This window comes from Trachypithecus francoisi, unplaced genomic scaffold (assembly GCF_009764315.1).
Source record: "Trachypithecus francoisi isolate TF-2019V2 unplaced genomic scaffold, Tfra_2.0 Lachesis_group19, whole genome shotgun sequence".
Classification (NCBI taxonomy): domain Eukaryota; kingdom Metazoa; phylum Chordata; class Mammalia; order Primates; family Cercopithecidae; genus Trachypithecus; species Trachypithecus francoisi.
The window spans coordinates 9,179,201-9,191,730 of record NW_022681464.1 but is presented as its reverse complement, the minus strand read 5'-3'; the positions used below and the strand labels follow the sequence as shown (position 1 = coordinate 9,191,730).

General features: G+C 46.7%; 1 protein-coding gene across 5 annotated transcripts in view; it reads left to right on the top strand.

Moving 5' to 3' along the window:
* The window catches only part of RNF165 (ring finger protein 165), a 127,432-nt gene extending 116,034 nt beyond the window's left edge, over positions 1–11,398 (top strand). For 4 of the 5 annotated variants that reach the window (XM_033177840.1, XM_033177838.1, XM_033177841.1 and 1 more), the window contains 4 exons: positions 426–530; positions 836–931; positions 6,653–6,759; positions 7,197–11,398. In XM_033177840.1, coding sequence (XP_033033731.1) covers positions 426–530; positions 836–931; positions 6,653–6,759; positions 7,197–7,314 — 426 coding nt within the window. In that variant the 3' untranslated portion in view covers positions 7,315–11,398. The remainder of the gene's footprint in view (positions 1–425; positions 531–835; positions 932–6,652; positions 6,760–7,196) is intronic. The other variant, XM_033177839.1, reaches the window with a different exon arrangement.
* The last annotated feature ends 1,132 nt before the right edge of the window (positions 11,399–12,530 follow it).

The window sequence follows — 12,530 nt, the reverse complement described above, 5'->3', positions numbered from 1 at the left end:
GAAGGGAATGGACTCTGCCACCCAACTGCCTGGGTTTGAAATCCTGGTTCTGTCCCTTGGTTGCATAACTTGAGCCAATTACATAATCTATTGTACCTCGTTTACCCCATCAATAAAATGGGGATAGTAATAGCACCCACATTATAGATTAGGTAGATAATTCAATTAGTCATGTAAAGTGCTTAGAACAGTGCCTGCCATGAAGGTTAGTTGTCACTTTATTAATTCTGTTATTACTTCTGGGGCTTGTCCAGGCAAAGCTTGGTTCTTGGTGAGAGAAAAGGGACGTAAGAGCGGGAAAGACAATACTTCTGCCCACAGCATCTCAGGGTGTACTGAGTGGGTTACAGGCAGAGAAGCTGCATGCTGGACTTACGGAGAAACCTTGAATCCTTGCTCTATCCAAGGCATTTTCTCCCCAACAGGTCGTCCACGAAATCCGAAACTACCCTTATCCTCAGCTTCACTTCCTTGCTCTCCAGGGACTAAATCCCAGCAGACACACCTCTGCCGTACGGGAGAGCTATGAGGTATGTTGCTCTGTCTGGTACCAACTGGGCTGGTGGAGATGCCATTATTGTTTATCATCCCTTTTCCCTCCCCACCTCTGCTGGTGAGTAGGATATGGTTGTCAGGAAGCTTCAGGGTTAAGAGTAAGAGAGAGAAGAAGGGAGAGCCAGTAGAGATATTGCAGTCTTTCAGCATCAGATGAGTTCTTCCTGATAGCTATGTGAATGCTTCCTGCTCATGTCTTCCAGCTCCCCATTCCATATCATGTGTGCATGTGGGCATTTATACATGCTGAGCACACATGTGCACATTTTTCTCTTTCCAGGAGCTGCTGCAGCTCGAGGACAGGTTGGGTAATGTGACTCGGGGAGCTGTACAGAACACCATTGAGAGGTTCACCTTCCCCCACAAGTATAAGAAGGTGGGTCTGCCAGCAGGCCAGCCTGCATAGTCAGGGAATGGGGCAGGGGGGTTGTCTAATTGACTCTGATCTGGTTGTTCACAGAGGGGTGCAGTCCAGAATCTAGAAACCTTTGCTCTGGTTAGATGTTCTAAGGCTGTGAAAACTTCCCAGGGTCATGTTACTTTTTTGTGCCAGGTGTGGCCAGGAGGGAAGATGGGAGGCCTCTCAGTAAAGGAGGAGAGCTGGGTATGCACGTGTGCATGTGGACTTGCCATTGGGTATATTACACATGAATACATTTATAGGTGTCAGGCACATAAATACTTGTCTCTAAATGAGATGGGCCAAGGGGATACCTGCACAGAAGGCTAATATTTGTCTTAGAAAATAATTCCATGTCCAATCTCACATGTGAACAAATGAGAAACCAATGCTTCCAAGCAGAGGTTTTCAAATCTGACTGAGTGTCAGAATGACCTGGGGAGCTTTTAAAGCCACAGAGTCACAGGTTTTATCCTAAGTCCATAGAGGTAGAATCTCCAGGGTTAAGAACTAGGAATCTAGGACATGATTAGAGCTCAGAAACCTGAGTTTAAATTTTTTTAAATTAAAATCAATGAAAAATTTTGGAAGCAACCAAGATGTCCTTCAATAGGTGAAAGATAGATAAACATACAGTGGCACATCCAGATAATGGAATATTATTCTGCAATAAAAAGAAATAAGGACTGGGCACAGTGACTCACACCTATAATCTCAGTGCTTTGGAAGGCTAAAGATGAAGGATCACTTCAAGCCAGGAATTCAAGACCAACCTGAGCAAAATAGTGAGACTTCATCTCTACGAAAATTTTAAAAAGTTAGCTGGGCTGGTGGTATGAACTTGTAGTCCTAGTTACTTGGGAGGCTGAGGCAAGAGAATTACTTGAGCCCAGGAGTTCAAGGCTGCAGTGAGCTATGATTGCACCACTGCATTCTAGCCTGGACAACAGAGCAAGACTCTGTATCAAAAAAAGAAAGAAAAAGTATAAGCTATTGAGCCATAAAAAGACATGTTGGAACCAGAAATGCACTGAGGAATTATTAAGTAAAAGAAGTTAGCCCGGCCGGGCACGGTGGCTCAAGCCTGTAATCCCAGCACTTTGGGAGGCCGAGACGGGTGGATCACGAGGTCAGGAGATCGAGACCATCCTGGCTAACATGGTGAAACCCTGTCTCTACTAAAAATTACAAAATCTAGCCGGGTGAGGTGGCGGGCACCTGTAGTCGTAGCTACTCGGGAGGCTGAGGCAGGAGAATGGTGGGAACCTGGGAGGCGGAGCTTGCAGTGAGCTGAGATCCGGCCACTGCACTCCAGCCTGGGTGACAGAGCGAGACTCTGTCTCAAAAAAAAAAAAAAAAGAAGTTAGCCCCAAAAGGCTGTGTACTGTATGTTTCCAAATATATAACATTCTAGAAAAGGCAAAACTATGGAGACAATAAAAAGATCAGTGGTTGCTAGTGGGGAGGGAGAGAGGAATGAATGGGTGGAGCATAGGGGAGTCTCAGGGCAGTGAAAGTATTTGATATCATATTCTAACGGTGGATACATGACGTTATGCATTTGTCAAAACTGATAGGATGGTACAACACAGAGCAAACCCTAATGTAAACTAATGAAACTCAGTTAATAGTCTATTGATACTGGTTCATCGATCATAACAAGGGTGCCACACTAATGCAAGATGTTAATAATAGAAACTGTGTGTGTTGGGAGTATAGGGTATATGGGAAAACACTGTACTTTTTGCTTATTATTATTATTATTATTATTTTGAGACAGAGTCTTGCTCTGTTGCCCAGGCTGAAGCGCAGTGGCATGATCTTGACTCACTGCAACCTCTGCCTCCTGGGTTCAAGCAGTTCTCTCACATCAGCCTCCCAAGTAGCTGGGATTACAGGCATGTGCCACTACACCCGGCTAATTTTATATTTTTAGTAGAGACGCGGTTTCACCGTGTTGCCCAGGCTGGTCTTGAACTCCTAACCTCAAGTGATCTACCTGTCTTGGCCTCCAAAAGTGTTGAGATTACAGGCATGAGCCACCATGCCCAGTCTGTTTTTGCTTAATTTTATGTAAACTAGAACTGCTCTACAAAATAACATTTATTATAAAAATAAATAAATAAATAAATATTAATACATTTTTAAAACATTCATCCTTCCCAGGGGAAATTAAAAGCTTGACAAACGTTAAGAATCTTAGAGCAGGACTGTCCTCATCACGGTCAAGCCAGAGACCATCTTGAGACCCTAGGGTGCATTGGTCGAGAGCACTCTTAGAGTTAGAGCCAATTTTGACTCTCCATTCTACCCGTTATAGCTCCGTGACTTTGGACAACTTGCTTGGCTTTTCTGGCCCGTCCCTGTCCACTTCCCCCTTTAAAAATGTGAAATGGGAATGATCTCATTAGTAGCTACCATACGGGGTGCTGTGGGGATTCAATGGGATGATGCACCTGAACAGCTTGGCACAGTGCCTGGTACCTACTAAGTGCCCAGGAATGGTAAGCTGCTGCTACCTTGATGCTTTCTCCTAGGCTTTCCCCTAGCCCATGTGCTAGTGGTGTCAATGTCAAAGACCATGAATCAGTATAGGCAGCTCCTCTCAAGGCATTGGATTTATTCATAAATGATTTTGACTGCAGTTATTGAGTACCTACAATGTATCAGACCTTGGCTAGTGTGCTAACAGAGGAAATGGCAGCATTTCAGTAAATAAGGATGTCATCTACATGGGGAAAATGATTATTCTCTGGAGAGAGAGAGAGAGTTTTAAGCTATTGGAGAAGAACATAGAAGGAAATGAGTGGTGTATGTGAGTCCAGGAGCAGCACCTTTGTCCCGGACCAGGGGGTTTTTACTCCTACCAAGGATGCACACCTCACCTGCTGTCACTTCAACAGGCACAAGGAAATTGTGAAGAGAACCAATGCTAAGAATGAAAAGGGGAAATGGACTGAATCAAGTAGATAAAGGGCTCAGGTAAAAAGGAGAATGAAAAGAAGGGAATAAAAATATTATTAAAAAGAAAAAAATGAATTAAAAATAAGAAATGACAAAAGTTAGGAACCAAATAAAATGTGGAAAAAACCCTTAAAAATTATACACAAGTGAAAAAGACAATAAAGAAGAAAAAACACCTTAAAAATTTAAATTGAGAGTGTAATTATATATAATAAAAATATACTTTAAAATAATGATGTAAGAATAAAAATATAGAAAATACCGAGTCAAAACAGAAAAATATGCAAAGAATAAGAACTAGAAAGAGATATGAAAGCAACACATAACATTAACATCAATAACATCATAGTTAAAAGGGGGCTGGGAGCACTGGCTCATGCACTTTGGCAGGCTGTGGCAGGAGGATAGATTGAGCCCAGGAGTTTGAGACCATCCTGGACATCACAGAGAGATTTTGTCTCTACAATAAAAAGAAAAACTAGCAGTCATGGTGGTGTGCACCTGTAGTCTCAACCACTAAGGAGACTGAGGTGGGAGGATTGCTTGAGCCTGGGAGATCAAGCCTGCAGTGAGCCGTGATTACACCATTGTACTCCAGCCTCGGCAAGAGTGCAAGGCTGTCTCAAAAAAAAAAAAAAAGTTAAAGAGAAGGTTAATGAAATGAGAAGATATATAGATTAGACAGCAAAACAGGGTAGTATTAAGCTAAAATTACTAACTATAAAAGGAAAATCATGAATAATGATGGCAAAAAATAATAGAAAGTAGACAAATAGGTGACTCTTACTGATACATTTTATTGGACCTCCCTTTTCTAGCAGGGCCAGCTAAATGAAGGCCACTCTTCCAGCAAATACAGCTGGACTCTTAAGCAGGCAGATCATCATGACTCTATTCATACTCAAAAGCCATGACAATTACATGGAACTATGGGTGTAATTCTGATTTTCTGGATTCTAGATAAGGGAAAACTTATTACAGAAGCCTAGCAGGGTTTGCAGTGGAGTATATAGGGCACAGTGAGGCAGAAAGCAGAACAAATAGATTTTCTTGTGTGTTCCAGTCAGGTTACAGTATTCCCCAGACTAAATCAGACTCAGGATCTCCAGAGTTTAGGACCAGGCGCCAGAGAAGAGAGACTTGGCGTCTGGGCCTTGCCCCGCAGTCATTCTCTGGGTAGTCTTCATCTTGTGACTCTTCAGATTTTTCTCTTTGCAAAATGACCTTGAAGTCAGCCTGTCTCTGGAGAGGGACAGAATGGGTAATTTTCCTCTTATGGTTATTGTTAGACTGTTTCATGGCACAGTGGGAAGATGTGAACTGAAAAGTGGGCTGATTTCACTCACTGATTAGATTTCTTCTTCCCAAAATATTTACCAAGTACTAATACGCTTTGTAAGTGACCAAGTATGGGGCTTAAAGAAGGGTAAGCCATGAGTCCATGCCATCTGCACTTGAGACTTTACATAATGGTAAACTACATAATGATTCTACATATGGCTTCTGCATAATGGTAAACTATTTTCAAATAATTAGCATAAAATTAAAAACAGTACAAGGGAAGTCAACAAGTATAAACAGTGTTTCATGATTGCTTTACGATAGTGCCTATCTTAAGTGAACTTGATAAATCCCACAATATAGTTTGTAAAAATGGCTACAGTTTGTAAGAGTTGATATCTTCATGTAGTTATCAGTGAATAAATGAGTCAACAGTGGTTGACTGAAAGAATAAATGAAGCCTGCTGGGCCTGAAAGTGGAGGGAGAAATCTGAAGGCAGGAATCTAGGTTGTAAAGGGTGTTGAGGGGAGTGGATGGTGTGAAGGGACCAGAAAAGGGAAACTGTGCACAGTTATAGCTTTGCAAAGGATCGATTCGTTAGGAACCCAATTTCTTTCTAAGCTCTGTATCCCTTGAAAGTGCCTGGGACAGCAAAAATGATGTCCACTTGACCTCTTCCTACTCCCCTTGCTACAGAAGAGTAGGTGGGAAGGAGTTCTGGGTATTACTTAAGAACTTTGGCCGGGCACAGTGGCTCACGCCTGTAATTCCAGCATTTTGGGAGGCCAAGGCGGGCGGATCACAAGGTCAGGAGATTGAGACCATCCTGGCTAACACGGTGAAACCCCGTCTCTACTAAAAATACAAAAAAATTAGCTGGGCGTGGTGGCGGGTGCTTGTAGTCCCAGCTACTCGGGAGGCTGAGGCAGGAGAATGGCGTGAACCCAGGAGGCAGAGCTTGCAGTGAGCCGAGATTGCGCCACTGCACTCCAACCTGGGCAACAGAGCGAGACTCCGTCTCAAAAAAAGAAAAAAAAAAGAAAGAACTTTATGGCCAGGCACAGTGGCTCACACCTGTAATCCCAGCACTTTGGGAGGCCAAGGCAGGCAGATCACCTGAGCTCAGGAATTCAAGACCTGACCAACATGGTGAAACCCTGTCTCTACAAAAATACAAAAATTAGCCAGGCATGATGGCAGGTGCCTGTAATCCCAGCTACTTGGGAGGCTGAGGTGGGAGAATCGCTTGAACCCAGGAGGTGGAAGTTGCAGTGAGCCAAGATCATGCTATTGCACTCCAGCCTGGGCAACACAGCAAGAATCCATTTCAAAAACAAAAACAAACTTTAAAAAACCTGGCTCCCAGGGGAAGAGCAGCCTGTGGGTGAAAGCCAACAGCCACCAGGTGAGTCTGCCCAGGTAATAAATACTCCTCTCTCTGCTTCTCATAGCGAAGACCCCAGGATGGCAAGGGCAAGAAGGATGAGGGGGAGGAGTCAGACACAGATGAGAAATGCACAATTTGTCTGTCTATGCTGGAAGATGGAGAAGATGTGAGGTAGGAGACCGCCATTTTGATTCCCTCTCCCCTCTCTTATAGGTATTGGTGACCAATCACTGCGCCGTGTGTCTGGGAGTTGGGATGCTTGTTTGCTTGTGCACGTGTGTGCCAAGTGTGCTATAATGTGCTTCATGGTTGCCCTGGGAAGGTAGGGTATTAAATGTTCTAGATGTGTGATGACCGGGTATGGACGCGAGGATGAAAAGTGTAAGAGAACAGTGTGGTGTTCTGTCTGAATGGGTCTAAGACAAAATTGTGGCTTTGTTTCAGGCTCATCTGAAAGCTCTTCCTGGTGGAGGCTTCACGGTTTCCCATCTCAGCCATAGCCTCCCTCCATAGCCGGGCAGTTCCCAGGGGTCCTAGATGTGTGTCTCTGGTCTGCTCAGTGTCCCTCAGCTCCTGCAGGGCCCATGACTCTACCTCCTCTCTTCCAGACGCCTACCCTGTATGCATCTCTTTCACCAACTGTGCGTGGACCAGTGGCTCGCCATGAGCAAGAAATGCCCCATCTGCCGAGTGGACATTGAGACACAACTGGGAGCCGACAGCTGAGGGAGGAATTAGCCAGTGGACACCCCATTTCCTTCACCAGGTCCCCCCACGGCCATAGCCCTTGCAGCCAAACTTTGCCTTCTGAGCCATTTGACATAGAGGAAAAGCCTGCAAGCACATTTTGTGGAAAGAGGAGTTGGTGGTATCGGTGTCGAGGGAGAGGAGGGGGTGGGGGAGGACCCACCTCTCCAGAATGGCGACTGTCCCCATCCACCTGGCTGAGCAGGAGAGAGGGAGCTGGCCGTGCCCAGCGCAAGGGCGGGAAGGAGGGGCCCAGGCTGCGGAGAACCCAGGTGGGATCCTGAAGGCACTAGCTGACAGACGGGCCCCTCAATCCTGTCCTCTGAAGGATTGTATATATACCTCTCGACCATGTAGGAACCATGTAGGGGTCTCTAGCTATTTCTGTGGATGGCAGCCAGAGCATGTTAGCTTAAGAAAAATGTTGTGTGTGGTGCTCTAGTCATCTTGTGGTGGACATGTCGCTATTACCGAATTCGCACCAAATATTTCTCATTGAGTTTCTTGTTTTGGTGCCTGACCGAACCAACGACAGCCCCAATCTTCCCGTCTTTATGAGAGAAAAGGAAAAAGGAATCAAAGGTAGAAGAAAAAAAAGCCAATTCTGTTTACGGTGAAAAAGGATTTTGTTTTTCACCCAATTTGGGAGGCGGGAGGGGGGTTCTCGTTTCGTTTTTGTTTTTGTTTTTACCTTGGCTTTTGTTTTTCTCATGTTTACAGTGCACGGAGTGTGGAAGGGGGTCTGGGAGAGGGAGAGCTGAAAATGGAGCTGATGGGGTCTTATTCCGGCCTCTAAGGGTTCAGCCGAGGTGAGGGAAGGCAGCAGAGCTCCAGGAGGTGAAGGGGGAGTTCATCTAGGCGGGGCTTCCCAGGCCCAGGGCTCAACTGCATGACCCCAGTTATAACCCCCACCCAGTTCCACACTAAACCAGGGAGGGCTCAGCCCTCAGCTACAGCTTCTCGCTGTGTTCCTGGGAGCGGAGAGGCCCATGCTCACTCCAACTCCTTCCTTTAGGTTGTGCTCTTGCCTGTCACAAAGAGGCAACATATCCACTGCCTCCCTATGCAAAAAATTAACCAGATGATGCAGATAAGACAGCATAGGTGATGGCCGCTTGGTCTTGGCCACAGTGCTCTCAGCCAGCACTCAGGGCTGAGGTCAATACCGCGGACCTTGGGGAGGAAGCTGAGCATCCCCTGGGATGTCTCCAGTCCTGATACAGTCCCCCAGAGATGGCCCTGACTCTGAGGCCACATCAGCTGGGTTTGGGAGGCCCCTCAGCTTGGTTTGGGAGGCCCCGTGTCCCTGGTCTCTGGCTCCTTCTCCGACTCTTTGATAATCTTGGGCAAGTCCCTTTCTTTCTCTGTGCCTCAGTTTCCTTCTCCTTTGAGTGGGGAGAGATAACAGTGCAAACCCATTTCTGGTCCTGCTACCTCACCTAGATGTTGTGAGGATTCGTATTCTCTGTCCAGTGTGTTCTATGCTCTCTTCTGAGAACCTCGTGGGGTGTCGGGATGGGGGTACTGGGAGACACTGACCTGGTACAGTGTGTCTTTCTGCACCACCTCACAATTTTCCTGAACCCCAAAGGGAGCAGAGAGATAAGAGGACAGAAGAATGGAGATGGGAAAATCCACCAAATTCCAATCCAAACCCAACTTTCTTTCTCCCTATGTGGATGACACCAGATTAGCTGGAATTCTGCCACCTTCCTTTGTGCCCCACCCTGGACAGTTCCCCCATTTGCACTGCTTTCTAAGTCTCCCCCTCACCTCCATCCCTAACCCAATCTCAATGCCCTCATATCAGTAAGACCGGGGTGAGGGGGACAGGATACTTGTCACGTATTTGAAGAAATTCCATACAGTGAAGGAAATTTGAGTCTATATTGCTGCTACAAGGGTAAAACCAGTACCAATGGGTAAAAGTAACAGGCGGGTAGATCTTAGCTTGAGGAAGAGCTTCTAGCACTATAAGTTCATGTGGGAATGGCTGCTCTGGCCACCTGCAGGCAGAGAGTGGGGGAAGTGGCTCCTGGTAGGAGGTTTCTCCCAGCACTAATATCTTGGTGTTCTATAAAATCTTTATTGAGTGCCTACCGGTGCAGGCGCTGGGAGAGACAATAGCTTTGAGGAGCTCGCAATCTAGCTGAGGAGACGAGACACATCCAATGCTGCCAAAATGATGAATAACCTGATTCAGTGTTAGCGGCAATGAGCATCACAGTGTCCAACTCAGTAGCTCCAGTGCATGAAAATGTCTCCAAGTCTGAAGGCTGGAGATTCCACCAGTGGGGAAAGTACATCTGAGTCAGGATTTTGGTGGAAAGCTAGTTACTGATAGCCACAGGAAGTTGAGAATTCTGCCCCATTCTCTCCAATGGCTGGGTGAAAACCAAGAATTCATCGGAAGATGGCTTTGGCCTGGAGGTAGCTAGGGTGGTATAGGAAGGTCATTCCTCTCTTAATCTCAGTCTTTCATTCTTTCCCCTGAGACTGGCCTGAAAGGCTGGCAAGTGGGAGGGAGTCAATGGAGAGGCCAGGATAGAACTAGAGCTGGTGAACCAGGTTCCAGTCTGGGCTCTTCACTGACAAAGTGGGCAACACTAGAAACTTCCCTTTGTCTCTCTGGGCCTCAGTTTCCTCAGTTACAACCTAAGGAGGTTGGATTGGATGCTTGCTAATTTTCTTCTGACATTCACACTTTGTGATCCTCCCTAACATCAACACATCTTCTTCAAGGTGGCAGAGCTGTGTGCCCACTCAACTGTTGAAAAGGACTTTCTTTGGGCACACACTCTGTTTCAGACTGGGCTGGGGGCAAACATACTGAGTGAGACAGTGGGCCCTGGTCCCCTCCCCCTCCCAATTTGCTGCCCCAGGCTAATATTAGGGACTGGGGAGGGGACCACCAGAAGTAAGAGGGAAGCTGCTTACTTTGGGGTTAAACCCTGAAGCCCCCCCTCCTTCCCATCTCTGGGGACCTTGTCCACTGCAGGTGGGGACAGGAGGTGATGGGGCACTCAGAACCCTGCAGCTCCCACTTCTTTAGCCCGGCAGCTGTTTGGGGGAGAAGAGAGGGCTGGGATCTGTGCTTCTGCTCCTGGCACTGGTCAGGGAGTCTGGGAAGAGTGGAGAAGAGCAGGGTCAGGCCTCAGCATCTCACATCCACCACCTCCAGGAGGGGAGACCACTGGTAAGTCCTCCTCCTGCTCAACTCAAGGGACTCAGACCCCTTCTTGACTGAGACGCATGAGTGCCTTCTGGGGTGAGAGCAGCCCCAGGGTTTAAGTCGGGCGTCCTAGCCGCTGCTGCAGCTGTGCCGCCGCGGGGCCACCGAGGATGCCAATCAATCAACCCAACACCACAAGCCTGGCTGGGTGCAAGCAGAGGGTGAGCAGGGGCTGCCCCTCCACCTGGCCAGGACCCCCTTCGGCCCCCTGTCGCCCTTGGCCACCCCCTGTGGCAGGACTCAAGCTCCTCTTCTGCAAATGTTCCCAGCCTCCGTGCAAGTATTCTTAACTCTTTACGCCTAATGAACAAGCACAGTTTTTTCAATGGTGAAGAAAAAACACCAGACTTTTTTTCTTTTTTTCCTAAAGAAATCCCCTAAGCCCCCCGCCTGCCGGCGGGACAAACGCTCCCTGCGTGGGGCTGTAGCAACGTCTGTCAGGCCCCCTTGTGTTTCATCTCCTGCGCGCGTAGAGCAAATGCTAGAGCGATTTCAGCTGATAGAAAAACAAAAATGAAAAAAAAAATACAAAAAACAAAAAACATGGCACGTTGCTAGTTTACAGGGTTTTGTGAGTTTAAATGCCTTATATTTAACAATCATAATTTATGACTAACTTGTAGATATCGTGGGTTCTTATTTAATTATTTTTATAGTTGTTTTGCATTTTTAATTATAATTTATTTATTTAGAAAGGATACTAATTTTTTTTATTACTCCTATTACCTCATTTTGGCGTTGTTTCTGGGAGTGGAATGCTTTGCATGCATTGGTACGATGACAAACAACTACGAATACAAAAAAAATTTAAATAAAATTCTGCAAACTTTATTTCGTCCAAACTATCAGGGTGTGTGATTGCAAGCTGTCCTACCGTGGTGCTGGCCTCTTTGGATACATTCCATACGAAATGCAAACCTTTGATTCTGTATGCTGTGATCTAGTGAAAAACTCCAATATAGTGACTGTATTTAGCACATATATAAATATAATTTGCACTTGTCAGCAGACTGGGGTAATCCTTTCACTTGCTATCCTTGGCACCCCCCTCTCCCCACAACCCCACCTCTCCAGCATGAACCGGCCTTTCCTACTCCCTCGCTCCTCCCACAACCTCAGCCCACCCAGCCGCTATCCTCTGAGGAAAGTCTTGGGGCACTAGGGGTCACTGTCTCCACCTGGCCTCCGACTCCAGAACTGGAGTCCTCCAGACATGACAAGAGGAATATCAGAGAGCCAAAAAGCCTGATTTCTTAGAATGAGCCCTGGACTGGGGAGCTGAGAGGCTCAGGTTTTCAGATCTGCTCCATGATAGACATCCCAGTGACCCTGAGCAAGTCCCTTGGCTCCTGAGTCTCAGTTTTCTGGGTGGGGTGAGTGAGGAGAACTGGGAGATCTTTAGGGTCCCTTGGTTTCAAGTAGAATATGACACAGATCCCGTGGGAAACCACTGTGCTGTGCTGTCTCACCTTCTCAGGAGAGAAGAAAGAGAGAGAAAAGGCAGGGCGCGGTGGCTCACACCTGTAATCCCAGTGATTTGTGAGGCTGAGGTGGGCAGATCACTTGAGGTCAGGAGATTGAGACCAGCCTGGCCAACATGGTGAAACTCTGTCTCTACTAAAAAGGCAAAAATTAGCTGGGTGTGGTGGTGGGCGCCTGTAATCCCAGCTACTCGGGAGGCTAGGGTAGGACACTCCAGCCCGGGTGATAAGAGTGAAACTCGGTCTCAAAGAAAAAAAAAAAAAAAAACAAGAGGGAAAGAGGGAGAAAGGATTGGGAGGAGAAAAGGAGAGGAAAGAAGAGAAGAATAGAGAGAGTGAGCTGAGAATTTATCTGAGCTTGCTCAGAGTTGATTTCTGGGAGAGTTTCTGTCCTGTTATATGTGGCATCCTGTGGGTGACAGGGAGGTGAGTTAGGTGAACACACATGGGACATGCCCTTTCACAAGGCTTGGGCAGTCATT